General features: G+C 42.5%; 1 protein-coding gene and 1 long non-coding RNA gene across 3 annotated transcripts; both read right to left on the bottom strand.

The window, feature by feature from the left end:
• Positions 1–1825: 1825 nt before the first annotated feature.
• On the bottom strand, positions 1826–15820 carry LOC113122741 (uncharacterized). Of its 2 annotated transcripts, XR_003294898.1 has the most exons (6): positions 15593–15820; positions 11338–11459; positions 9012–9212; positions 8482–8575; positions 5242–5408; positions 1826–5100 (listed from the first exon to the last, which is right to left on the bottom strand). It is a non-coding gene; the product is annotated as an uncharacterized LOC113122741 (long non-coding RNA). The 2 variants fall into 2 exon arrangements; XR_003294897.1 differs by having other exon boundaries at positions 1826–5408.
• A 1237-nt stretch (positions 15821–17057) lies between these two features.
• On the bottom strand, positions 17058–18311 carry twist1b (twist family bHLH transcription factor 1b). Its single transcript, XM_026294274.1, has 2 exons — positions 17632–18311; positions 17058–17510 (listed from the first exon to the last, which is right to left on the bottom strand). The coding sequence occupies exon 1, from the start codon at positions 18162–18164 to the stop codon at positions 17658–17660; it is 507 nt and encodes a 168-aa protein (XP_026150059.1). The 5' UTR covers positions 18165–18311; the 3' UTR covers positions 17058–17510; positions 17632–17657.
• Between the last annotated feature and the right edge of the window lie 8165 nt (positions 18312–26476).

Here is a 26476-nt window from a genome sequence, read left to right on the forward strand (position 1 = left end):
AAGAGAAGGAGGGAAAAAAAGGATGTCAGCCTCATTTCTATTGGATTCTTTGCGGCCTGTGATGTCTGGGAGGCCAAGATTTCTTCCTTTGATGGCCTGTGTGCCTGTCATTTAGCATTAAATCATATACTTTAGAAAATGAATACGTCTGAAGCTGCATTTTGTTCAGTAACCCTTTGAAAACTGTGTGTTTGTATGAATGGAATATGTGTTGTGTTGTCTGACAGCACGTTGTTGTGTCCAACCTGGATGGGACCAGACAAACACCCAGTTTTAACAGACGTGCTTTGAAGAGGAGCTTCAGGATCTCACAGTCCGTCTCCCTGATGGGTGCCGTGCATGCTGTCATCTTAGCCCTTCAAGGATTATTAATAAAGCTTCTTAAGTTTAACTTCTTCCCATGCTGTCGGCCTTAGGAGCTGCTGTATCTCAGCCACCCGTTGACCTGGCTCAGAGGTGGTACCGAAGAACCTCAGTGGCCCAGGGAAGTGGCCTCTCCGCTGAGGGGATGGGGACTGGCAGACTTGACCCCTTCTTTCTGTGAGGATCTCGTCAATGGGGGCTCTGGTGTCCCTGAGCTGCCGCCTCCTCCCTTTGATTCCTGTGACCAGGCACTTTTAGGTGTCTATCCAGTCCTGACCTCATAAAGCTGGTCTGCCGCTCTCCAGCCAGCCGGACAGGACGTGTTTGTAAGTGTTGCCTGAAGGCTCCGCCAGATGAAATGACACCCTGAGGGCTTCTAAAACTTGATTTCTTCTCCAAGCTTATGCCAGGAGACCATTTTAAGTTCCAGCTCAGTTCTTCTAGAAATTAGCCATTTGTGGTTTGTGACCATGGACCACTGGGGTTTGTCGTATGATCTATACGGCATGGAGAATGCTATGTGTTAGCTAGAGACATAATCATAAGGGAAACGCAGAAAGCCAATAATAATGGCCCGAGTGTAATACCACATAATAACCTCGCTCTTCAAAGGAAAATTGTGCTTGAAAAAATATCTAGCTCTACACTAAATTCTGAATAACATGTGTATAATCTTTCAGATAAATTAGCATTCTTTATTTATATATTCAACACTTTGTCCGTATTATGGAAGATATGACAAATCTCCTGTGCTGTGGTCCATTTCTACATTTTAAGGTTTTCCAGGAGATTTAAGTCACAAGATACCACAGCATGAGGAATGCAGCCTGAGCGAGCATTACTCCAGGGAAGTATTTTTCAAGGAGGGTTTAAGGGCTCTCTCATTATCACTATATACTGAGAGAATAAAATGAGGGCCCCTGAAAAGGTTCCCAAGGCATCTGCATGCAAGGGAGTCGATTGTTCTTCATGCTGCACAATATATCACAGACTAATCTCTGAGGATAACATCTGTGTGTGGACACGTGAGGTAGTGGTTGGTGCAACGGAGCAGCAGGTCGGAGACGGTGGGAGAAGCAGAGCGCCGAGCTCCATTAATGTTGCTGCTGCCATGTTTGCTCATCTGTGCAATTTCCAAATAACGTCATCGCTCATACAGTTCACTGGAAAGAGGACGTGCCTGATGCCTGTTAGGAGCCGCCCCGTGGTACATTTAGTGGTATTGTGTAAAATTCATACTCGGAGTTAGTCGTTTATATAGTATTAATACACATTTGGAAGTAATGTTGTTCAAAAGTCACACATGAAATGTCGATGTGGAGGCCGCAGTTTGTTTTTCCCCATGTAATTATATCATACATTCATTCTGTGGTGGTATTTTTCTTGCTGCCACCATGCTGCCCCAATACCAAAATATAAAATGAAATATTAAAAGTTACGCTCCACAGTTTAGAAATTAAAACAAATTGACCTTTAATTCTTGCAGTTTTAGGATTTAGGGAGTTTGTGACCTTGGAAATAGCAGTTTGACAAAACATTGTCAACGTAAAGGTCCAATTTGCTCTGCACAGCTTTCAGTCTCACGTCATGACGTAACAACGAAGCTGTGGAGGCAACAAGAAGCAAGTTGGACCTTGTGTTGAGTGTTTCAGTCCCAGTTCACCTGGTTTTAACCCTATTTAATGTCTCAAGGTTAAAGGTTGGAGCTAAAGCAGAGCATGATGCATGGAGTTCATTCTAGATCTGTTCTTCTGGGAGACGAATCAAATCAAGGCAGCCCCTGTATTCAAATCGGGCTTTAGTTGGGCAAACGTTGTTTATCTCCGCAGTGGAACCACTTTGGTATCCTGAGGGACCTAGAACAGTTAAAGCCAATGTTTCTGGACACTGTACAGTACGAGTTCTGAGAGGTTTTAGATGTCAGAATGGTCTTGAGACCCTGGAGAGTCGGTGTATAATTCAGATTATTTATAATGAGGAGCAAACTGCCCAATTTGATGCTGTGTGACTTGTTTGGGCAGAGTCCAGAGTGTGAAGCAGCACTGTGACAGATCCACGGTGCTACATCACAGTTTTAACAGAACAGCACAGTGTAGGCATGTTGTTAACTGAACATAACGCACTACTAATGTAATGTAAGAATGTGTTACCCGACCAGACGGGAATGTGTGCCCACGCTACTGCTAAGAGTCGTGACAGAGCACTTCTTTTGACCAAGTGGGAAATCACCGTCTACACGAGGGGATCATGTGATTTAAATGCATGGGATGCCACAAATTGCGCTACACTGAGGTTAATGGCAGTTCCCCTCATGTTTTGAAGTTCAGCTGGCACTGCCACCTCATATGGCTTGGTGTTAATATGCCATGAACAAGTCTGCATTATGCCAAGAGTGTAGTAGAAGTGAGTGGGGAAACAGGTGGCCTTGACTTTCTCTCATTCCTGGTCTGAGCTTTGGCTTCTAGATGCAAAGTTGGACAACTTGCATTCTTTGGGGAAATTTCCTCCCAAGCCACTTTATTAGTGAGTGAAAATAAACCTCAAATATTACTCAAGTGTTTACATGTGTGCATTTGTACAGAGTTTTCAGTTTTCGTGGCTGGGCTTAAAAGGAAAGTCGAGTGTTTTGGGCAATGCACATATTTGCTTTCTTGCTGAGAGTTATATGAGAAGATTTATTCTACTGTCATAGTAAATATGAAGCTGCTGCCAGCAGTCAGTTTGCTTAGCTTAGCTCAAAGAATGGAAATGGGGAAACAGCTTTCCAGAAGTGGTGGAGTGATACGGCGTTTTATGGCGTTTTATCTGTTCCTGTGTTTTAGTAATGAGTAGTAGTGAGAATGGAAGCACCGTTTTTACGCATGAAGACACTGAACCTTCTATTTCCTAAAATGTTGAGCTGCTCTTTTAAAAAATTCCAATCAGTTTTGCTGTGATTTGTCTTCTTTGTCTTGAACTAACACAGATTCACAATGACGCTGTGACTTTTACTCTGTAAGATGGTGCAGAGTCTCATCTTGGATTGATTCTGTAGCATAAATGCAGTGAACTATGGAAACTAATACTGTACTGTCACATACAGCATTGGGCCCACGGTTTACAGATGATTTAGGCACAAGAGGCTGTGGCTGAAACAAACAGGCAAACATCAGGACACACACACACAGAATATCCAAGAAAACCTTGTGCTGCGTGAAACTAAGCTGCACAGAAGGACAATAACTGCCCCTGAGGTCTCACCCAGGGAAAATGATACGTCTTCAAATCATTGCCTTGTCCAATGCAGAATCAAAGAACTGGGAACAAAATAGGATTTTTTGTTTTCACTGGGTAAAGGCTGATAATATATATGATGGACTGTATTTGCACTGTCATTTCCTGCAGTACTGGTTTCGCGTCGCTCTACAAACAAACAGCAGAATCTCATGAAGGAACCTGTGCATCGTTATGTTTTGTGACACAGATAATGATAAATGTGTCAAGAAGTTAAAATACACTGACGGTAACAACAATTCCTCTGAGATAGAAATAAAGCAGAAATATTACTGCATGTACTGCACATGAGTCCATCTATACATGAAAAACAACCGACAGCCTGTTTTGGAAGAATTTGCACATTAGATCTTCAAAGAACTTTGTCCACTGTTATCACTTAAATCTTGGCGGCAGCACAGAGTGTGATTCCGTGGATCTGGAGAAATTGATAGCAGATTGCGAGGCTCTCTCTGGCACAGAGGAGCTGGGAAGTAACACGTCACAACTGTCTTCGACCTATTTACTCTGTGATTAGATGAAGGTGAGTGAATCTCATTGTGTGGGGTTCTGGAAAAGATTCAGGCGAAAGCACGGTTAAAACAGGAAATGACTTTTTGCTTCTACATTGGGTGGAACTGTGAGTTACATGGCTGATTTATGTGGCAGCTACATGAGGAAAATGTCTTTCAACCATGAGAAATACAAAAAGCATATTGGTGATTAGTGAAATAAGCAGTTACTGAGTGCTGGTTGCTGGATGCAGTTGGTCTGCACAGGTAGTTTGTGTTGTTATCCCAGTTTTTCACGCTAATAGACACAGTCAGGTGTCAGTCAACGATACCCAGACTGCCTGGGGCGTCATGGCAGCTCCAGCCCACTGGTGCTGCACTTGGACTGAGATGACAGAGCGTGTGGAGAAAGAAGGAGGTCTGCTTTCCATAAAGTTCGGGTATCCTGAGAGGCAGCTCAACTTCATAATCATAAATCGTCTGGATGGAAATTGGGGGCTCGTCTTATCCCAACATAACAGGGAAATTTCAAAATCAAAAGTTTGACTTGCAGCTCTCGTGAGAATTTAATATCAGAGGAAAAACAATGAAATTTCCAAGATTTTCGTTTGGTTTTACTTGATGTTTTGCAATAGGAGAAAACAGGATGTTTGGAGTCCAGTGCAGGCTCAGTTGGCAAAAAAACAGATTTTCTTCAGATGATGGACCGACATTCCAGCTCGTTCTCTCTTCCAATTAGAACTGACTCATGTAAAAAGTTAATAACTGCGATTTGAGGTTTTGTAGCTTCATGTGATGGACCCGGCTCCTTCATCTGTCTCCCGGAGGCTGTGGCGGGCCGAGGTCCTCGGCCTCTCCCTGGCTTGTGCTCCGGCCAGCTCCAGCCCATGCGTGTAATGCTGTTTGTAATGAGAAATCTAAACAGGGAACAGCAGTGAGGCATGACAGGAATGTGTTTCCATTGGAGGCAGCTCTATAGAAGAAAAAGAGAAGAAAAAAAGCAATAAGAAGAAATGTCAACGCATAGATGTGTCCAGAAGGAGCACTCACTTGGCCCAGAGCGGAAGACTAATGTTATTGTACATTGGCTGTCACTCTGCCAGCCCTCCCTCACCAATTGGTTTCTGGTCTCCCTACCAGTTTCTCCCCGCCTCTCTCTCTGGTTCCCCGAGACTCTGTTTGCTCAGGTGGACAGTGACACAGTTCTGAACGAGCCCCAGTCGTCCCCCCTTCTGCACGCATGGCTGTAGACTGTGTCATCGGCTCAGAGTCCAGAGGGGCCTGCAGAGAGCAGGAAGTTGAAGCTAAAACCCAGGTTTCACTCTGGATGGGATGAAGCAGGAAGTCTCAGGACAAACAGAGAGGAGGAAAACAAGAACCTGATGAAACAGAACAGAAAATGTGAAAGCAAAGAAGTCAGGAGAATAAAATCCATAAAGAGAGGGACTTCATGAGACGGAAAAGAAACTTAAAGAACGAGCAAGAGTGAGGTGGAGAAGAAAAAAAAAGTCCGACCACCCATTTTGAAAATGAGAGAGGGGTGGTTGTAGTCTGTGGAGGTTGTCGTGGTTTATGGTCCATGGAGGACGTCTTGAAACAGAGCTGTTTAGAGTTTATTTTATCATGCCACGCCGTCTCAGACCCTCTGTCAGGAATCTCTTTCTGTAAAGACTAATTACAGTGTAAACACTACATTAAAGTCTGTAGGCCACTCCACTTCACTATTTAGCTTTTCCTCCAAACAGTCCTGACATCCCTGCACAGATTGATTTTGTCCATAGAAACCTCGTCTGCTGGCGTTTATTTGTTTTGAACCTGGCATGCACTTCCAGCTGAGATGGATGGATACAGATTTCAGTGACGACATGAATCACATAGCTCAGTTTGACAGACACCAGAGTTGGTCCCACCTGCAAAATCGAGCTTCATGCCACATCTGAGCCTAACCAGGATCTCCAGCTTAAAAAAAAAAACAACAGTGAAGTTTCCAAAATGTTCAACTGATACGGCACATTTTATAACCGGTGACTGTCAAAGTGTGTCCAACACCTGGGGGAGGCGACTGAGCAGAAAACCAATCGTCTCACTCTTTATAAGAAAGGACACCAGCAGAGCGGTGGAGCTGCTGTGGATGCTGAGGAATGGTCACTCATGTCAGTCACCTGCATGGCCAGAGAACTTAATTACTACCACATGGGCCCAAAGGGCCGGAAGAGAACGCTTTTAAGGCAGACAGAGAGTTATGGCCTCCCAGATCTTTTAGCATATAAAATAAACAAGGCAACTGCTACTGCGTGCAAGTGTGTGTGTGTGTGTGTGTGTGTGTGTGTGTGTGTGTGTGTGTGTGTGTGTGTGTGTGTGTGTGTGTGTGTGTGTGTGTGTGTGTGTGTGTGTGTGTTACCGTTTGTGGCCTTTGAATTTTATTTTTCATTTTATTGCTCTGCATGCATGACCTTACCTACTGGTCTGAAAAACCACATTGCACTTTTTGGTAAATTGCAGTTAAAGCTTTGTTGTTCCAGTACATTTGTTACCGCAGTGCTGGGAGACGTAGTACTGAGATCTTGATTACTGCACTGAGGCTGAAAGTACATGCAGGCACTTCACAATTGCACTTCTGTACTGCACTTGAGTAAATATAATTAGATATATTACAGAACCAATTAACCAGGGTTAATATTATTAGTAGTAGTATTACTATTAGTAGCACCAATGACTATAATTAAAAAAAAATAAAGCAGGACCCACGTTTACTGCAACTGCAGTATAATCCTTCTGTCTTTTAACTGTGGTGGAATATATGGCTTAGAAAGAGGAGGCCATCATTCATGTGTGTTGTGTGATCCTTGCACTGACACCTGAGGAGTGTTGATATTCAGGCTGGGCCAGTATACCCAGCAGCTGCCTGGGAGGTGTAATAGGTTGTCTTCCAGAGCACAGACAGGAAATGAACCCTGGTATCTAACTTGAATCGGCTACATCTGGACTCAATTATTCATCCTGGTTGTTTTTGGCTGGTGATAAATGATTTAGTCACACTGCTGACACCATTTCTCAAGGACGAATACGACTATTATATATTTCAATCTATAAAGAAATAGAAAAGTAGTTTTGGTTCTTAGGTGAAGAGGATGTTGGGGCTGTTCACCTGCAGTTTTATTAAGAACTAGTAAGTTACGGTAAGTTAAGTCTCATCGATTTGTTATTTGGACTGTGTCACTTATTGGTGATCAAGTGTTTGCTGGGTTGAATAATCACTGTTCTTGGTTATTGTGTGATTTATCTCCATAGTGTGTTTCCTCTGCTGTGTTCTCAGACAATAAATGCACACTGTAATTTCAAAATAAAGTGGTCCCATTATTATCCTTATCTTGACACAATAATATGATATTGAAGCTGATTCGAGTGTTTTGTTGCACTTGCATGCAGGGAGGAGAAGAGCGAAAACATTCAAATATCTTTCCAGTCCAAATCAAACACTGGCATTTCTGATGTGACCACAGGAGAAAGTTTAATAGCTCCTTGGAGGTTCTGAACTGTTGACAGTTAATAAGTCATAAAATTTCCCCTTAAAAAGGATGCTAGATTTCATCGGCAGGGTACCCAGTACAAAGGACCGGAAAGTAAGTATCTCGCAATGGAAGTGGACTGGAATCTTTCAGTGGCTGTTCGTGGAGAGTCTCCTGAGCATGTCCCTCAAGGTTTCCTGATTCCTACACGCACAGAGGAAAAATGACCACATTACTGAGTAATTTTCCCTTAAAGTAAACCAACTTTTTTCACTTTTCGAGAATATCGTGGCTTGAGAGTAGAGTCGAAGCATTGCAGGCAACTGACCCTCATGATTACACCTCGTATTATTGTACTTGTCATGTATTTTCTTTGGCCCTTGGGATGTTTGCCATGGTAACAGAGCTCAGCGGGCTGTCTGAGCTGACCCATGCTGTCCTCTGCATTTCCCAGCTTGGCTGTGATGAAGGGAAGTCTCTGCCCGTGATCCCTAACCCCTGATGAGGAGGGTTTTCAATTTCAGCTCCAGGTCTCGCATGGGCCTCACATCCCCTCCTCATACTCCCCCGTTCTGCCACAAAGGGCATCCCTTGCATGAATAAGGAGTTATTTTCTGAAACAAACACATTACCTAAACTGTCCCTCCTGGCCCTACATCTCTCAGAGATCATGTGCTGGTCATTAGAGCCAAAGCCACACAAAACCTGAAGCAACAGTATAAAATTATGCAAAATATATTTTTTTGATTTGCCTTCTTGCAGAGAGTTAGAAGATCGTTACCTGTAAAGACTGGAAACAGTGAGAAACAGTCAGACTTGCTCTGCCTGAAGATAAGAGAGTTCACCTGGGCCAGGAGCAGGGACCGTTGTCTCCAGGAGCTTTCCAGGGAAACAGCAGAGAGAAGTCACTGCATCTGGCCTAGTCCAGCACATAAGCCCCTGTAAGACCCCAAACTAATGAGATCATGGTTTAATGAATCATTTAACACGACTTTTTAGCATTTAAGTCTCTACATAACCATAAGAACATGTGACAAAGTCTAATGCTTTGTCAATAAACAAAAGATTTTCACATTTTCTTTTCAAAACAAGTTGCTGTTGCTGCTAAAACTGACTTATATTTAAAAGTAATATCTGCGAGGCTGGTTTGGCTTTGGTAGCAGTAGGTTTGTTATCTTTGGATGGAGCCAACTTAGATCTTTCTCCTGCTTCCAGTCTGTGTGCTCAGCTAACGTCTCCTGCTTCTAACGTTCTATCAGGAGGGAAGGTTGTGAGACTGATATCAAATTTCTCATCTAATGAATCTCAGAAAGAAGGCTTATTCCCCAAAATGCTCAACAGTTTCTTTAGTGGTGCCTACTGGAGAGCTAATTACCTGATGAAATATCTGGAGAGCAAAGAGAGTAAAGAGCAGCACGGTCGACGTTGTGACTGTTCATGCTTTGACAGGTGTCTGTGCCAAACGGTGTTAACAAGCTGGATGGGCACCAAAGCAACCGGGCACCAAGTTGGTGAAGGAATCCAGCTCTGCTCAGAGCAAATGGACAGGAGTGTAGACATGTGCATGCAGCTTCACCTGGGAGACAAACAAACAGTGTTTTGGCTGGCTCCTCTTAAAATGAAGGACATCCTTATCCTGGGATATCCAGAGAAGAAAAGTTGTGTTTTTTGTGTCCTGTGGGGTTGAAAGAAGAAAATCTATTTACAAAAGCATGAAAATATTTTATCACTAGCAGCAGGGGCAGGAGTGTTTTAATGACCTGATCCACAGGCCTCTGGCTGGCTGCAGGCTTTCTCAAACTGCAAAGAACCCACCGGTCCGCTTGCCAACCCTTGGGGCAGCATTGAGATGAAACAGATAAGATAATTGTCTCTAATGAAATCCAGATCTGTTGGTCTGTCTGGACCAGGACTAGCTGGGCCCTTTTCTCAGTTTTCTCCTTTTTTTGAAGGGGGGTGTTCCGTATTGATCTTGAATTTGAAGAGAGACTGGAAGTTGGTCTCTAATTCAAACCAGAGCTCGTGTACCAGCCCTACTGGAGCTTTGATACCGTTTGAAGTTCTGCGAGCGAACACAGCACCGTCCGCCTGCTGGGCCCTGTTGTCATGACAACCCTAATTATCTTCCTTTACGGCCCAGTTTTTACACAGGAAGGGAGCCATTATGTTCTTTGGGCATTTGCATCTCTCTGGGGCAAGTGTTAAAGGTCATGCCAATTAACCAAAATAACACATAATATGAATATTAAGGAGCAAACGTATGTGTGTGCGCTCACACATCTAATTTCTTTTGTTAAACATTTCTTGAATTACTTACTTATCCATATGTTTCCAAGGACAGTTGAGACTGTGGCTGTTGGCAGCACATAGTCAAGGTTACAGTAACGAGCCTCTTCATACTATTAGTTATTGATTTATTTTATTTTTTTAAATTGTCTTAACACTGTTTTTAATAATATGTCACGTAACTTTTCCCTTTCAAACAATAAAACTTCCTCTGCATCTGTTTTCTTCGTCCAACAAAAAGCACCAGAAAGTGCATGTAATGTGAAAAACTCCTCTGCTCTCCTGCTTCAGTCTTATTTTATTAATACACTGAGCTTTGTCCCAAAAAAACAGCAGTCTAATCACAAAACATTATTCATTCTTATAATGTGATAATACACTTGTAATACAAAATAAACACGGTGCTGTTTTTCCTGATGTGCTTCCAGTTGTGTTCAGCCTTCGTCCGTGGAAAGTTAATGTGCCACATGTATTTCTTTGCTCTTGGATAATGTGCGCTGGTACCAGACTATTTGGTTCAAAAACAGCAGAACAGGGCCCAGACTAAACTGCTGCTTTCGCACGGTAAATGCTGCGGTTCTGACATCTTGTTCATACATTTTAACAAAGGAAAACTGAGTGACTGCCATTCAGCTGCACCCAAGTAGATATTTCAAATGATAAACAAGAACTTGATTTATTGCGTCTGTGATTTCAGCTTTATTTCTTTATATCCTTGGAAGAGAGACATGTAACGCTATGCCAACCATTGGAATATTAGGATAGTTTAATGCAGTCATGCAATGGAGGTGATTTCCAAGGTAGAAATGAAATGAAATGCAAATAAACTTTAAAAAATTCAATTAATAAATCGATCTGTTCTGTTCCTTGATAAATTCAACTTCCTTACGTTCACTGAATCTATGAGGTGGATGCTCTGGGTGAGGTTTCTGGATGCACAGTAGTGCAAATAAAAAAGACTCTTCGTGTGTTGGGATTAGAAAAATCCTCACTTGGTTGATTCCACCCAGAGACTGGAAGTGAAGCCAGTTATCACACAGTGTGGTTGAATTGTTAACTGGAATCATCCTGAAGTGTGTGTTGTTGTCCACCAGTGTACAAACAGGGACACACTGTGGTTATAATGCTGACTATAATAATAATAATAATAATAATAATATAATATTAAACTTACTACATGTCTAATGAGACTTCAGGCACTTTTCCAAGGCTGAGATTTAATGAGATTTAATTTTTGACACTAAATGTCTCGTACTATATAAAACTAATACTAGTTGTTCTAGTTCTTGTGTGGCTGATGTTCTACGTTTATTATCATACGTCATCAGGAAAATGCATCTCATTCTCATTTTAGTAGAAATCCATGTTGTTGACAGATAAACAACCATCGTACTAAGAGTAAACAAAACACAAACTTCTTTCTCATGTCGTTCCTTTTGTTGATGATATTTTCTTGGTCGTCTGCTCAGGTGGCTCCTCGTGTGCTGACGGGTCCTGACGCCACATGGGAAGTGTCCTGTGCAGACGGACGCTCCTGCTGGGACGTGAGGAAACACGCGATGAGTCAACACACGACATTAAAGCCAGGTGAGAATATTCCTGAAGCAGCACAAACTAATTTGACTATTTACTAGTGTGTGACTCAGGCGGTGACAACAGTGAAGATAATTTAAGAATGACTCAGTTTAAACAGAATGTTATGTGCAGCAGCTCAGTGTGCTAGAACACAAGTTTAATTCAGTTCTTTACTCTCCATCAGCAGGGAGGTGGTGCGACTGTAGTTCATCATCATTATTATTATTATTAGATGAGAATTTAACAACACAACAATCTGGACTTTCGTGACATTCACATCCCCTGACTGACAGGAGGGACTTTGGAATTGATGATGGTTATTCACAGCAAAAGTTGGTTTATTTTTGACTTGGCATCGTGCAGTAGTTTGATAAATGACAGCAGCCAATGTTCATTTGTTTGTGCATTACTGAATATAATGGCCTGTTTTTGAAGGTTTGTTGCGTATATTCTCTTTTCACCTAAATGACTGCAGTCCATAGTAAGGATCAGTTTGATTTTCACTGCCTCCTCTTAAAACCTCTGTCTGCTGCTCAATGGGATGAAAAAAGTATTATCTCAGAAGTTTTTTTTTTTTGTAGAGAAACAGAGGGTTCATTGTAACTGCAGGTAACAACACTTCAACTATCAGTGTGACATTACAGTCCTGGCATTCAGTGTGTTGCTTGACTGCTGGGCCAGCAGGTTAATGAAGGCAATGAGATTAATACCCAGGGAGTGGAGCACCCCAGGGACAGGAACAGGGACGCTGCACCATTAGAGCCTTATTAACCCCCGAGCAATACACAGGGACTGTAAGTTTCACTAAGGGACAAGCTCTGACTCTCCCCACATCCTGCAAGACGTTATTCTGAATAAGTTTTTAATAACTTTTTAATATTGTAGGAAAGTCTATGACACACACACACACAGGTTATTTAATTTCCCAGAATTTATAATAATGTAAATAAATTTCAATTTTCAAAAGGTATTGAGCTTCACTGGATGAGTGGCTCAGTGAACCACTCATCAAATAGTTTACATTTTATAGTGAGCTATTCTTTTCCTCCTCTGTATTTCATGCTCAAACTGGGCTTCCTGTTCTATATAAATACTCCATCTTGATTGAACATAAACAGGAACGTTTGAAATCCCTGCGTTGGACTACGACTGCCCTCCGCTTCATCTGTATGTTTATACTTCCTGTGAGAGGCCCTCTATTTATGGACAACGGAAGAACACAAATAATCATCCCCCTCGAGTGAAAAATCAGCCTTTATTATGTGCAAAGTTTTGTAAAGACTTTGTGTACACTCACGCTGCCTTCTGATTGCCTGTTTGTTGTTACAGCCTTTCTGCTGAGCCAATGGGGATTCGGCCAATTTCTAAAGGTGCCAAGCCCTTTTTCCAGGCTTTTCCTGTCTGTGACATCATTGTGTATTCTTCCAACGCACACTGATCCGTGTCTTGTCTGCAGCCTGGGTGGCACACTTCACATGCAACAAAAGTTAAACACGAGGTGTACGTGTTCTGACTGTGCCCTTTGGACACGTATCAAAGGACGTTTCTGGTCCTGGATCCAATCAGAGTACGTGCCTAAATCGTGGCGTCATTCTTCGTGACCGGTGCACCTTTCAGTATAACGCTGACCTGTTATGGCTTCGCATTTTCAGTTGAAAACTGTGACCTGCCAACTTAAACACAGTGTGTGTCCACAAGCCTTCAACCACATTTAAACAAGCACCCATTTCACATTTTCTCAAACATCCAAAGGCGTACGTTTCCTTCTGTTTCGTCCGCTTTTATCCAAATATCTCAAGAACTAACGTTTCGGCGTTATAACTCTGACATAGATCATTTGCCTCAAAGCCCATACCGCGTCACATGATCTCAGGATAAACTCATTTGAATCTCACAAATTAATGTTTCTCTTAAAGAAAGAAGACAATTTATTCAAAGCTTAAGGTTTTGGCCTTTTGTCTGCCAGTTCTTTCTGCAAGTGGATTTCAATTCCTAAATTTACCAATACAAGATCAAAACAGGCTTCATCATCTGAGAGGTATGAACGTAGTGCGTTTGTCCAGCAGCATGATCAATAATCAGTAAATTACCAACAACAAAAATGACAAATTTTATTAAAGCCAAGTATCAGTTTCACGAGGTCAGTGCACCACAGGTGTCTGTTATTCAAACATCCAGTGCTGCTCAACGTGCACGGAGATGTTTTTTGGCACGAACATATCTTCTCTGTACGCGCAGTGTTAGTTATAAAAAGATGTCGCCTATAGTGTTTTATATTCAGGAGAACATACTCTTGAAAACCAGGTTCTCTTGTGTTTCCATGATGATTTTGATCCTTTTGACCAGTTGTTGATTATCAGGAGTGCAGTTCTTGATGTTTCCAAGAGAAACGTTTTGGATGCAATAAACCGGTGTGAAAAATGTAGACTGTGAAACATTTAGAAGTTTGACCTTTATTATAATTTACCAACCCAGACTGAGCTTCATTTCATTTTCTAATGCCTGTAAAGTTGGTCTCTGCAGTGACTTCTCAGACCTGAACCGCTCTGCAACAAAAACAATAAAACTGTCCATCACTGCGTTAGTTTGAGAGATGATACTAAATATATTACTAAATTAGTTTTTTAATTCACAGAAATTCATCTTTTTTAATCATTTCAACACAGCTATTAACTAATTTGAGCAACTCAAATGTGCCATGATGGAAAAATATGCATTAAAGGTGAGTTTGACTCAGGTAGGACGACTCTGTAAAAAGATTGATTTTGCAGAGATGTGTGAATTCACTGGAAGTCAACACTGCACAGTGTAGCTTGGTTTAAATCATCTGTGTCCAGTGACTGATGTGAGTTTTCACATGTGCAATAAATAAAATGCTCTCTCAACAAAGAGGAGAGATGTTAATGTGTTCAGTAATCAGCAGACTCCAGATGCAGGGGGTTTGCACTGTAGCTGTTTCTGCTCAGCCTCTCCTCAAGTGCAGTCCTGGACTCTGACCTTGTCTCCATGCAGCTCGCCTGCTCCTGGCTTTAATGTTCACTGTGAGGCTTTGTTAAAGGTGTGTGTGTGTGTGTGTGTGTGTGTGTGTGTGTGTGTGTGTGTGTGTGTGTGTGTGTGTGTGTGTGTGTGTGTGTGTGAGCCTGCAAAGGTTTGATTGCCAACTAGAGGCCTCCTCACTTCTCTCTCTGACTCGAATTAGAAAATCTGGAGATTCACTTCAAAATCTGCACCTGTTCTTTCCATATTATGTTTAGAAACAACGATATTAACAGAGCGAACTGAACCAAACTCGGGTTATGAAGCAGATATTGTGTTTATGTTCCTCTGACACAAATCATCAGTTGCACTGAATTTTCAAAAGAAATGTGCACTTGAAAAAATAATAATAGTAATAGTCAAAAAATATTTAATGCATCAGTTGTGAAGAGGTGCAAAAGTTAAAGTAGGTGATTCAAAACCCTCAGAATTCAAAAGCAAAACTAATAAATCTGCTACTGGTCTGACCTGATATGTGACCTGTCAGCTGCAGTTTCAACAACCAAATGCTATAATAATCATTTAATAATCATTTTAATAATAATAATAATTAATGTCACTTGTCATTTAAATCTCAGAGCTAAAAAGTCTTTATAATAAACCGCACAGAAAAAATTGCAGCTTATTGGTCAGAGAGTAATATATTAGTATTACGGTAAATTTGCTGCTGAGAGGTCAAACTTCTTTTTAACGCTTTATTATTAGGCCGCCGTCGTTTTTAACTTTCTGATGGGCTTTACTGTAAAACGCTCATGCTTTTCCTTTAATCGCTGGGTGATCAATTCTCGCCGGTTTCTCGGTAACTCCCTTGTTTTGAGCCTCCCTCCCAAACACACACACACACACACACACACACACACACACACACACACACAAGTGGGCTACAGTCGGCTTCAAAAGAAGTCTGAATCTTTGTCGGTAGCAGTTCCGTTAGTGTTGAAAGCTTTAAACACACACACACACACACACACACACACACTGATCACACAAGTCCTTTTACAACCAAACAACCGACGAGTCGACATCTTGCACAGGCCAAAGTCTCTGAGTCAGTCCTACCGTTGTCTCGCTCGGTCAGATCCGTGTGGGACTCCGCAGGTGGCCTCCTATAAATCCCCTTAAACCGACGCTAAAACCTGAGCGCGGTCCGCGGTGTGTCCGTGTCTCCTCCGGGCTCTCTCTGCAGAGCGAATGCAGCGCACGACGAGTCTCCGCACAGCCTGAACATCTGCTCATTTCACGTGACTTTTTTAAAAATACTAACATCTGTTCTAAATAGGTTTCATTCTGTGCCTCTGCATCGTGTCAATTGCCAACTCTGTGCTGAAAAAAGGGAGGAAATGTGTTTCAGGCTGTTGCATAAGGGATGAAATGGAAACTGTTTTTTCCCAAAAAGGAGAAAAACCTGAGCTTTAATGCGACACATGTCCCGAATGGGCCGCAGCTTGTATTTATTATATTCTCTGTTTATTTGTCTGCTATTAAGTGAAACCTCTCGACTGTAAACCATTGAAGAAAAGCTGTTTATTGATCTTTAGGCCGAGACTGTGTTTGTAAAGCAGGGCAGGCTGTGTGTGGACAGACCTGCAGCCTTACCTTCACGGCCTCCTTAAATTTCACAGACATCTGGGAATTCCATACGTGCCTCCAGAGCCAATTACACACCTTCAAAACGGGCACACGCTTTGATTTGGACAGTGAGAAACACTTTCCCAGATCGCTGAGATCAATCACAGAGAGATAACTCTATGAAAGATTTATTTAGTGGCAAAAATCAGGAATACCTTTCAAATCCACAGGACCTGCGCATGGTTCCGCGTCCATGCCCTGCCTTTTAGTTGTTGTTGTTTTTTTTAATTTTTATTTTTTTTATAGAAAGCACGCAGAGAAAATAGTCCCATCCAGGATCAGTTTATTTGGTTTGGGCCTGACGAACCTTTATACGACAGGCAGGAAAAATATTGTTAGTTTGTCCTGTTAGTTTGACTAAACATCTAATGTCCTGATGGCAGGTTGACATGAGCCCAGTGTAACTTCACTCATTATACGTTCACTCATATCAGAGTTATCACCCAACAAAAGGCAAAGTGAGTGGAGACGTTTTTAAAAATTAATTAAAATGGACTTTCATGTGTTTATGTTCAGCTTTTTGTGCAACACGTTTCTACCTTTTAATTTGCGTCTTATCGCGGGACTTCAGCAGTTTTAGTTGTATATGACGTGAGGAATTTACCAAAGGCTAAAAGGCTAAATGCTCATTTTTGGTGGGTGTCTAACAGCATGAAAAACAACAGCAGCATATTTCTCCAACGCTTTGACTCCAGCCAATAACAACTCCATGTGTTTTCCCAGGCGACTGGCTGTATTAAATGTGATGTGAAGTATAGTCCATGGTTATATATAGGCTGCGCCTAAAACTCAGCCCATTCTAATTCGCCTTGTTTACCCAGTTAGTGTTTTTTTCTTTTGGTTCTGGCCTGCTCAGCCATCGCTCATTAGAAATAAAGAAAAACAGGTCAAACACTTTCATCGTCGTTTTCTTTAATGCAAAAAAATATACAAACATTTACAAAAAAAGATAATAAAAAATAGGAATGCATTTGTATTTCAGACACAGGATCCGCTCCTCAGTGTAATAAATAAATAAATGTCATCTGAAAATATTTTTGCACAGGTTCGATCCACAAAGTCAGCCTCTAATGTGAGCTACACCACCAGTTGACAGCCTCACACCAAAAGACAACTGCTGCACTTTGACCTCCACAGAAGTAAGTCTACATGTTTCCTTAACAACAAAACACCAGATATTTTCACTACTCTCCGTCAACAACACGAAGACATGTCAGGAAGGACGTGGGGGCGAGTGGAGCTAACGCACGTCCCCGTCGGGCCCTCAGCAAAACGAGCGATCCCATGATTCCAGCATTGGACTCCAGATTTATCCCGTCAGAATGTGATGAGTAGGTCGAGCAGTCACCTGCAGGTTAGAGAGAGCAGTGATTATCACTAAACTCAGAGGGAAAGTGTACACAGTGAGGCCGAGTCGGCGCGTCAGGCCGTGGTGCGTTGGTTCTTCCACGCTGACGAGCCCAACGTACCGTCTGGGCCACGATTTCTCCAGGTGCTAGTGAGATGTTGACATGGACCAAGCGCCCTCCATCCTCCATACGGAGAAGGCGTAGCTCAGCCTCTCGTGAGCCACATAACTACAACTTGACATTTTGGAGTCCAGCTCGTCGCTCTGCAGCACCTGGCAGAGGAAGTCGATGTATCTGGCTGCGAGTTTCAGGGTCTGTATTTTGCTGAGCTTGTCGGAGGGCAACGTGGGGATAATTTTGCGCAAAGCGGCGAAGGCTTCGTTGAGAGACTGGGTCCTCTGTCGCTCCCGGACGTTGGCCATGACCCGCTGCGACTGGAGCTCCTCGAAAGACTGGGGGCTGCTGCTGCTGGACTTCTTCCCTCTTTTCCCAGGGGTCGGGCTATCTGAGTCCTCCCCGTTTTTCCTGCTCGGTCTCCTCTTCCTCCCACATCTCTTCGGCTGTCTGTCCAGCTCCCCCTCGCTGTTGCTCAGGCTGTCCACAGGAGAGACAGGGGAGCTGCCCGACTCTTCCCCCATATTTTCCTCAGACATCTCCACTTGGGTAGATATCGACCAGAAAGCGTCCCAAAATTATTTCCCTCTCATGAAGTCAAGGAATTAGTCCACCTGTAGGTCTGTGTGGCGACCGAGGTATCCATAGATGGATTCCTAGAGAGGACAAGTCTTTTCTGATACTTGAGAAACTTAGGCAGTTCTTATAGGCTGCAATGCGTAAAGTTTTTGGGGAGGGACAGGATTGGCCAAGAAGATGAATTACGTGATGCAGGGGTGGGAGCATCCAAGGAGCACTAATAATCCAGAGTAAGATTGGGAAAAGAAAATTGGGCAGCGCTGCATTTTCACACCCTTACACTGTATAATTTTATTTTATTTCTACAAGAGCAGCCAGATATGATTTCCTTTAATCAAAATCTTTTTTTTTTTCTCTCAGTTTAATTCACACGAACAAGAGGAAGTCAAGTCAAACATTTCCTCATTATGCATGTGCTAAAAGAGGATTTTGAGGAACAGGGGAGACAGTTTTAAATGACATGTTTCCACCATGTCTGAGCACAAACGTGTGTGTTTTTATTTTACCTTCATCCATTAACTCTTCAAATCAAATATCATGTCACTGCTGCTTTATCTTTGCTGGTGATTTAATTATTAATCAAGAGCATTCGAATAATAAAGTATTAAACTAAATTAGCAGATTTCCAGAGACCTAACCCACATGGCTTTTGGATTTGTGTTTCTGTCTTGAGCAAAGTGAGATCAAAGGACGTTCATAGAGTCGACATATGATCCCAATCTCACATTTTTGACTTGCAGCCAGTGAGTTTGCAGCTTCAAACTTTTCCTTGTAGAAGTGCAGCATGTTCTAATTATACTCCCCACAAGAGGGCATGTTTTTTTTTTTTTTTGCGTACCGTGGTATGTTGCAAAGTATATGTAAAACTGTAAAGTTTATATGACTTGGTCCATGTAGAAAACAATAGAAGATTATTCCCTGTTGGGTCCAGTCAGGGCTGAGGAGAGAGCAGCTCTGTGTGTCAGGCCCTCTGGTATTTACCAAGCTGGTGATACAATATCCATCTTGTTTAGTGCAGGACTGCTTTGTTTAGGTTGAGAAGGCTGTGGCCAACAGGAGCAGCATCTGGATCAGGAAACAGGGGGGCAGTCGGGGTCGAAGGTCACAACACCAATGAACATCCATTTACGTCTTCGTGGAGGCCCGAGAGTGCAGTGTTGTTCCTGCTGAAACACAGGCTTGTTTAAGTGAGACTGTCTCATTATTGTCAAACATTTGACATCTTGACAAAAGAGACGGTCAATGCTCAGGCGTTTATTTCACTCTGCTACGAAGGAAGTGTAAAATCTCAAGACTTAAAGGTTGAACAGTCCATATATTCACACACAGAGACAGTGATAAACTAAAACAAAGCAGGTTAAGACTCTTCAAGGTGAGTGTACCTGCCTGATGGCCCTGTCCATGGTGCTGATCTCAGCTGACACCACTTTCTACCTGCTGTACCTGGTGGGTGAGCAGGCAGGTCTCCAACCAGTCGTCTTGACCACAGTCAGTGGCTCTTACTTTAATATCAAAACCAGCTGTGGTGTTTCTTTAAAATAAAAACAAGATCAACTATTTATTGTAGCACGTAAACAACAGACTTATATATTACTTATATAGAGATTTATACTACATACATTTTTCTGTACTGGGCATATTTTCATACCTGCAGAGTGATCAAAGTTCTTATTATACACTTCTATGGATGAAGATACCAACCGACTTCAATAATAAAGAACTGCTTCCATGTTCGTACAATATTAATAATCAGTCATTTATTAATGATCCAATAATTTAATGACATCATGAAGTGTCACTTTGCCTTTTGAAGCTTATCCTTCTGTACGTTTACTGACGTGACATTGTAGATGAAGGAACTTTCCTTCTAACTTTTACCAGATATTCTTGTTTTGTTGTTTTCGGTTGTTAATGATCATATTTGATAGAATCACAGGTTTTTTCACCCTGGGTTTGGTAGCAGCTCCGTGGTTACTTTCCAGTGCAGCCAGATTTGACCCAGGTATGATGTGATCAGCGCCTCAGCCCTCTACAGCGACGCGACACCGTCCCCCATTGTAAAAAAAAAAAAAAAGAATAACTAAATTCAAAGATAGTATTTACGCCCACTCTACATTTACATTTCCTGGCAGATCGCTCTGTGGAGCTCAGCTCTTTGCTGCTGAAGTGACTCTGAGAAAACACAGCTGCTTCTCTCGAATGTGATGTCACCACCAGACGACTCCACCAGTGTTGATCTTTAATAAAGACAAAACCTTCATCATCGTCAGTTACACGGTGTCGGGGCCCGTCAGAGGCAAGAACAACACGAGGAGACAAACAATGCTGGTTGTTTATTTGGGGTGGGTTACCAACAGTGTGGAGCAATCGCAGATGAACAAAGCCTTTGTCCTTATTGATGAAGCAGCGAGTGGGTGTTTCGATAAAGTCAAGTGCATATTACTGACTCATGCAACTTGACACACTAGTCATGAATGGCCCCAAAGCGTCATTAACCACCCCTCCCCGAGGTCACATCAAGGCAGACACAGCTCAGGCTTTCACTCACCAAGTCCTGAGCCAGAGCCAGATCCACAGAGACCTGTCTATTTTCTCTGCTTCAGTCTTGGAAGGCAGTGTTTCTCTATCAGCCTACTCATATCTTTTGAAATAACAAACCACAGTCCTCCACATGTACGAGGCTCCCACAGTTGACAGTGATATTCATGTTCACTCCATTAGAGTTTAACCGCAACGAGTCCAGTGCCAGCTCGCTAAGATGGATCAACTGCACAGGATGAGAAAAGACAGGGGTGCCCTCTTCAAAGAGATGTCCCAGATAGGCTCTAATCAACTCCCAGGCCTAACAAGGTCAAGCGGCTGAGTTGGATGACAGCATTTTTCCTCAGCAAAAATCTCAAAATGACCCATTCTGTAGAGAAGTCCAGACCTGGTTTCAGTTTTTTTCTTTTCTGATAACAGCAGTCCAGCGGTGGTGAGCGAGGATGTGTGGTGTTGATATACTGTGCAGAAAACAGCCCTTTATAAGCTGTCCGGACACATTGGAGCCAGGATGCCTGAAGTCAGCTGTAAAAGAAATCCTTTGAAAGCCACGGGCTTTGATGTTACAGGTTTTAATCGTGGTTCAGCTTGGTGTTTCTGCTGCAGCGCACAATCGAGCAAAGCCTGACTTTTCCTATAAAAGGTCTTGATTTGTGTAGAACGTAAGGCTGATGCAGCAGCTGGACATGTGCACATATGCAAATGAGTAAATAAATGTGTTACTGTTATTAGTGACTGATACCAGACACATTTTTAACCACAAGAAGCAGCAAACCTCCAGCATGTTTGCTCAGCTTGGAAGCTCAGGGTGATGTGGAGTCTGTGAAAGTGCTGGCATCCCAGCAGTGTAATCTCCGTTTAACACACACACACACACACACACAAAACAAACACATGGCTTCCTCCAAGGCTTGGAGAAAGGGTTTCACTGCTTCAGCTTTACTCACACAACAGCAATACAATATAAACTATGCAGTAAGGAAAAGCAGGAGGTTGGATTATTTATTTCTGTCTACGGAGAACACGAGATAAATATCAGGGCTTGTATTTTGTGCACTTAGCACCGAGCCATGTTTTCTGCTGCCTATAAAGCACGTTGCCACCCAGCGGACCACGAGCTGCTGCAGCATGGAGACTAAAGCATCGATCCATGCTGTGAAAAGATCTGTTCACAGACTTACTGTAGGTTTACCATGTTTTGGCAGAGAAATGGGGCTTGACAGGTGCTGCTGTGAGTTTACAGACACTGTGTCTGTGCAGCTCATGGACAGTAGAGTCCAACTGCAGCTCTCAGTTTATCTGATACAGCTCGGGTTTGATCAGTTCTATCTTTCTGTGGGTTTGAGCATTTAGCTTTTGTTTAATCTGATTTATAAAGTCGCTCATTCGACTTTATTGTTACGTTGCGTTATCCCGAGGGATGATTCTCATATTTTGCCCATTTCATGTTTAGCCATTTGGGCAGACAGGCTGAGTTCAGTGCCACACGGAGGAGATGCCCACGATATAGCTGGAGAGCTGCGTCACCCAGCGTGTCACGTTGACTTATGTAAGTGATGAGCATAATGACAGTAGTCCAGTGTGGTTCTTCACTCTGACCACAAGTGCTTCGACAACTCCCACCGCGGTCTCTGGTAAAAAGGGTTCTGTGAGGAGAGGGGAGGTCAAATAAAGTGCTCCAGCTGCACATTAGGATGAATAGCGTACAGCGGGATGGTGGGCAGAGGTGTGGGGGCGGGGTAAGAGGACCTGGGGAGTGATCAGGACAGAGCAGGATCTTCCAGCCTTCGCCAAAAACAACAGAGGAGGAGTGTGGAGGATCATGCCGGCTGCGTAAATACATACATACATAGATAGATAGATATATAGATATAGATGGATATAAATATATGGCTAAATAGACAGGTAGATAAATGATAGATGGACAGATCATAAAAAGTTAAAAATGTGATCATTAATAATTTTGCCATTTCAAATTCCTCTTTAAAGAGTCTTCAGGCTGCTGTGACCCAAGAAGCATGAGGCTCTGCAGCCAGCCCATTCTGAATTATGTAAGGTAGTAGTGACACTAACTCTCCCCTGAATCGCAGCTGTGTTCCCATCTCCCCCAGATTTCTACTCACCTCTGCTCCTCCCCGTGTGTCAGTTAGAGGCGACCTCCTCCGCCTCCTTCAGTCAGCCCAATCAGTCAGGACACAATAGGCTACCTCTCCAGCTATGTTGTTTTTGGAATGGGAACCCCTCAGCTCTGCTTGTTCTCCCTCGTGGTTGACAGAAATCATCCACAAAGACAGTCTTCTTTGACTGATTTATCTCCCCCTCCCCAGTCTCAGCTGATTTTACGTTTTTTCTTTCTCTGCTCCCAGCGGTGTTGTTTACTTTTACTCATCAGTGTGGAAGTTGACACACCAAGTGACCACCAAGCTGTTTTCAAGATGTGACAGGATCCTGCTTATCGCCTTACTTTCAGAATATTTCCGCACGTGTTCAAATAAAACTATAAATGACTGTATATTTTCCACCTTTCGTTGACTGAGGATGGCAGAGCTTTTTTCTGGCACCAGCAGTTTCTTCTCATTTATCAGGCCGTTTTAAACATAATATCATGTTTCTCTCACCGAGCCTGAAGCGTCAGCGGCACAGACGGGTGAAAAGTGCCACCTGAATTATTCCCTGATGTTTGGTACCTTACAGTTGTGGAGACTAGAGTACCTAAGCACATTTACTCAAGTCATGCACTTAAATGCTGCATTAAAGTACTTGAATTATTTCTAATCTATTTCTCTGACAGCTGTTATTAGAAGTTACTTCCCAATATACGACTGTCGACTATGGGTGACATGTGGTGCAGTGGTTAGAGGTGTCGCTACCTACCAAGGTTCTGGGTTTGAACCTTCAGGCTGACCAGGGGCCTGTCTGTGTGGTGTTTACATGATGTCCTTGTGTCTGGGTGGGTTTTCTCCCCCGACAGTCTGAAGACCTGCTGAATAGCTAAACTGGCAGCTATAAATTGCCTGCAGGATAATGATCACATTGATGATTGAAGATTAAACGAGGCTGTTTAGCTGTGACCTCTTTCAAAAAGTAAGATCCAGCAGTATCAGCGACCCTTTATTTATATTTATTTATGTTTATGTCCGCACGATGCAGTATTTAGCTTGTATTTGTATTTAGCTTGTGATCCATAGATGGGCGACCCTGCTCTAAACTACCCAACTGTATATAAAGTAGATAAACATTTACAACAGTAAACACATCAGCGTTAATCTAAAATTAATCATTTCTTCCTTCTTTACATTTTATTGATTCAAATAAAATCTGTGCTTAAGACTTTGTCTTGTAATTCTCAGTGTTAAGTGGAGGATTTTAATATATACTGTGCAGACATTCAGAGCAGAGACCAGTGGTTTATACTGATCGCTCATATGATTCAAAGGCCTTGGACTTGAGGATGGATTGTGGTCTGTTATTGGAGCTTTTCATGTGAGACTGCTGCATTTTGTAACAAGAGAAAATGATCACTGGAGGCTGAGTGAAGCGCCCATTGTCAGAATGTTGTGCCGCAATCCTTAACATTCCAGCGTCTCATTCCCAGCCCTCCTCCATCTGGTTTTTAGATTATTGACAAACTGGCAGTGTCACGGTTGGTACATCAGACCTGTCAGCAGACGCTTTCTTTGCACCTCCCCCACAGCAGCATGGTACACCTGACCAAACTTTCTTCTTCTTTTTTTTTTTTTTGCTGCAAGATCGCATCAACAAAAATAAATAAACCCATCTACTAAAAGGAGGAGCTGGAGAAAAGCGTTGCCTTCATTCCACTGGAGGCGAAACTCTCTCAGTGAATCAGGGACTTTGTTGTGGTCTGAAGAGCAGATGTGTACAGATGTCTGTCAAAAAAAATACCTGGTTTATTTGTGTCTTCTAATTTTCCTTAATCTCTATCATAGTGTTCTGCCATGATGAAACTCTGTGTTTGTAAGGCTGGCTGTTGGAAAAAGTGAGAGCAAAGTGATGTGTCCAAGAATCTGGATAGTGATTACTCACAAAGTTGCTTGAATGCTGCCAAACACTTCAGGTTGTTTTTTTCCCTGTGAGTCATTTGGTAACAGAGCTTCCTCCTTCCCAGCGGTGGTCATGGGAAGAGGCTCCAAGCAGGCTGTTAGTCAGAAGAAAGGAATCGAACTCTGGGCAACGGTCGACACCTTGTAACATGCAGCACGAACCTTTCAGCTAAAACTGGAAACACACAAACCTTTACAGCCGCGTATATGTTGATGTTTCTGTGACATGGGCAGGCAGGGAGTAGTGAGGCCTCCATCGCTCCCAACAATAGTTTAGATCCCTGGGTTTTTGTTTTAACACAGGTGTTTTTGCAGGCACGTTCTGCATTAATATACGTGTTAAATGCGTTAAAGGCTCCTGCTTTAAAAAGCTGTTTCAGTGAAGACAGGCAGCTTATTTATTGTAGCTGTTGAACCTAAGTCAAGTGAATAAATTCCTGATTTTCTGCCAGTATCCTGCTGTATGTGCGTTGTTGTGTTGGATTTTCCTTTTCTTAACGTGAAGTCCAACCTTAGAGCAGCTGCTGTGGTGCCAGCGTTTAATTTTACTTTATTTTCTTAAGGAGTGACTGAAACACTCGTGATAAATGAAGTGCAGTCACAGAAACAGTAAGCCCATGTTTTTTTTCTTCTGTGACTCTTCTAATTGCTGAACTTTCTCTGCTTGCACATCATCTATTACGAAATTCTTGGGGTGCAGTGAAAAAAGGGTGGATGGGGAGGACAGTGGGGGTGGTGGGCCACGAGACACCACCACTACCTTTGCAACGTGCATAAATCAGCAGGCTAATAAATTGAAAGCTAAATGACTTCTTGCCCTGAACATATATCACAGAGGCAAACCAAATGAAGCTTTATATACCCTGGAGGACAGAGGAATGCTTCTGTTCATAACGTTGATTTGTGGATGCTCCCATGGCTGTTGGCTTCAGAAATCAGAGTCGGACTGTTTGGACTGAGAAGACCTTCTTTACAGCAGCACGGTCGACTATTTCAGATGTATGTCAGCATGCAAAAATGTGTTTACCAGGGGAAAATGACCAAAACATTCTCCAAATCCTTTCAGTTTTATTATAATATGTCCTTCATCTTAAACATTTAGGAGTCTAACGTCATGCTGGGGTCACGTGTGATTTGATCACACCAGCATGACAGTGGACTCCTAAGGGTTAAAAAGTCTGAAAATCTGAAAACATGTAGACAAATACTTTAAAAGTTAAAGGAAATCACTCATTGACCTTTTATTTCTTATATCTCTATGATGACAATAAGATATGATGAAGCTATACTGTGTCTATACTGTTATTGTTCATTTACTGAATGTGGGTTTGATAAAAACTCATCAGAAGAACAAACGTGGAGTGAAACCAACCCACTGTCAGTACAATGGCGCCACCTGCTGGGCTTTAAAGAGTCAATATAGAGTCAGAGTCGGGCGAAAATATATTGATTAGTGTGATTATCATATGGAGACAGTCTAAACCTCAGAAAAAGAAAGTTTTCCACAGCTGGTATTTGTAGCAGCAGATTGAAAATATTCAGCCAGTTTGGTTTAGTGGCTTTACTGGGAAAACAAAAGTCGTCTTTTGAGGAATGCTAGAGAAAAAGAGTTTTAAAAAATGCAGGCTTTTCTTCTTTACTGGGACAGGAACCAGATGAGACAGCAA

Source organism: Mastacembelus armatus, chromosome 16 (genome assembly GCF_900324485.2).
Source record: "Mastacembelus armatus chromosome 16, fMasArm1.2, whole genome shotgun sequence".
NCBI classification, from domain to species: Eukaryota; Metazoa; Chordata; class Actinopteri; order Synbranchiformes; family Mastacembelidae; genus Mastacembelus; species Mastacembelus armatus.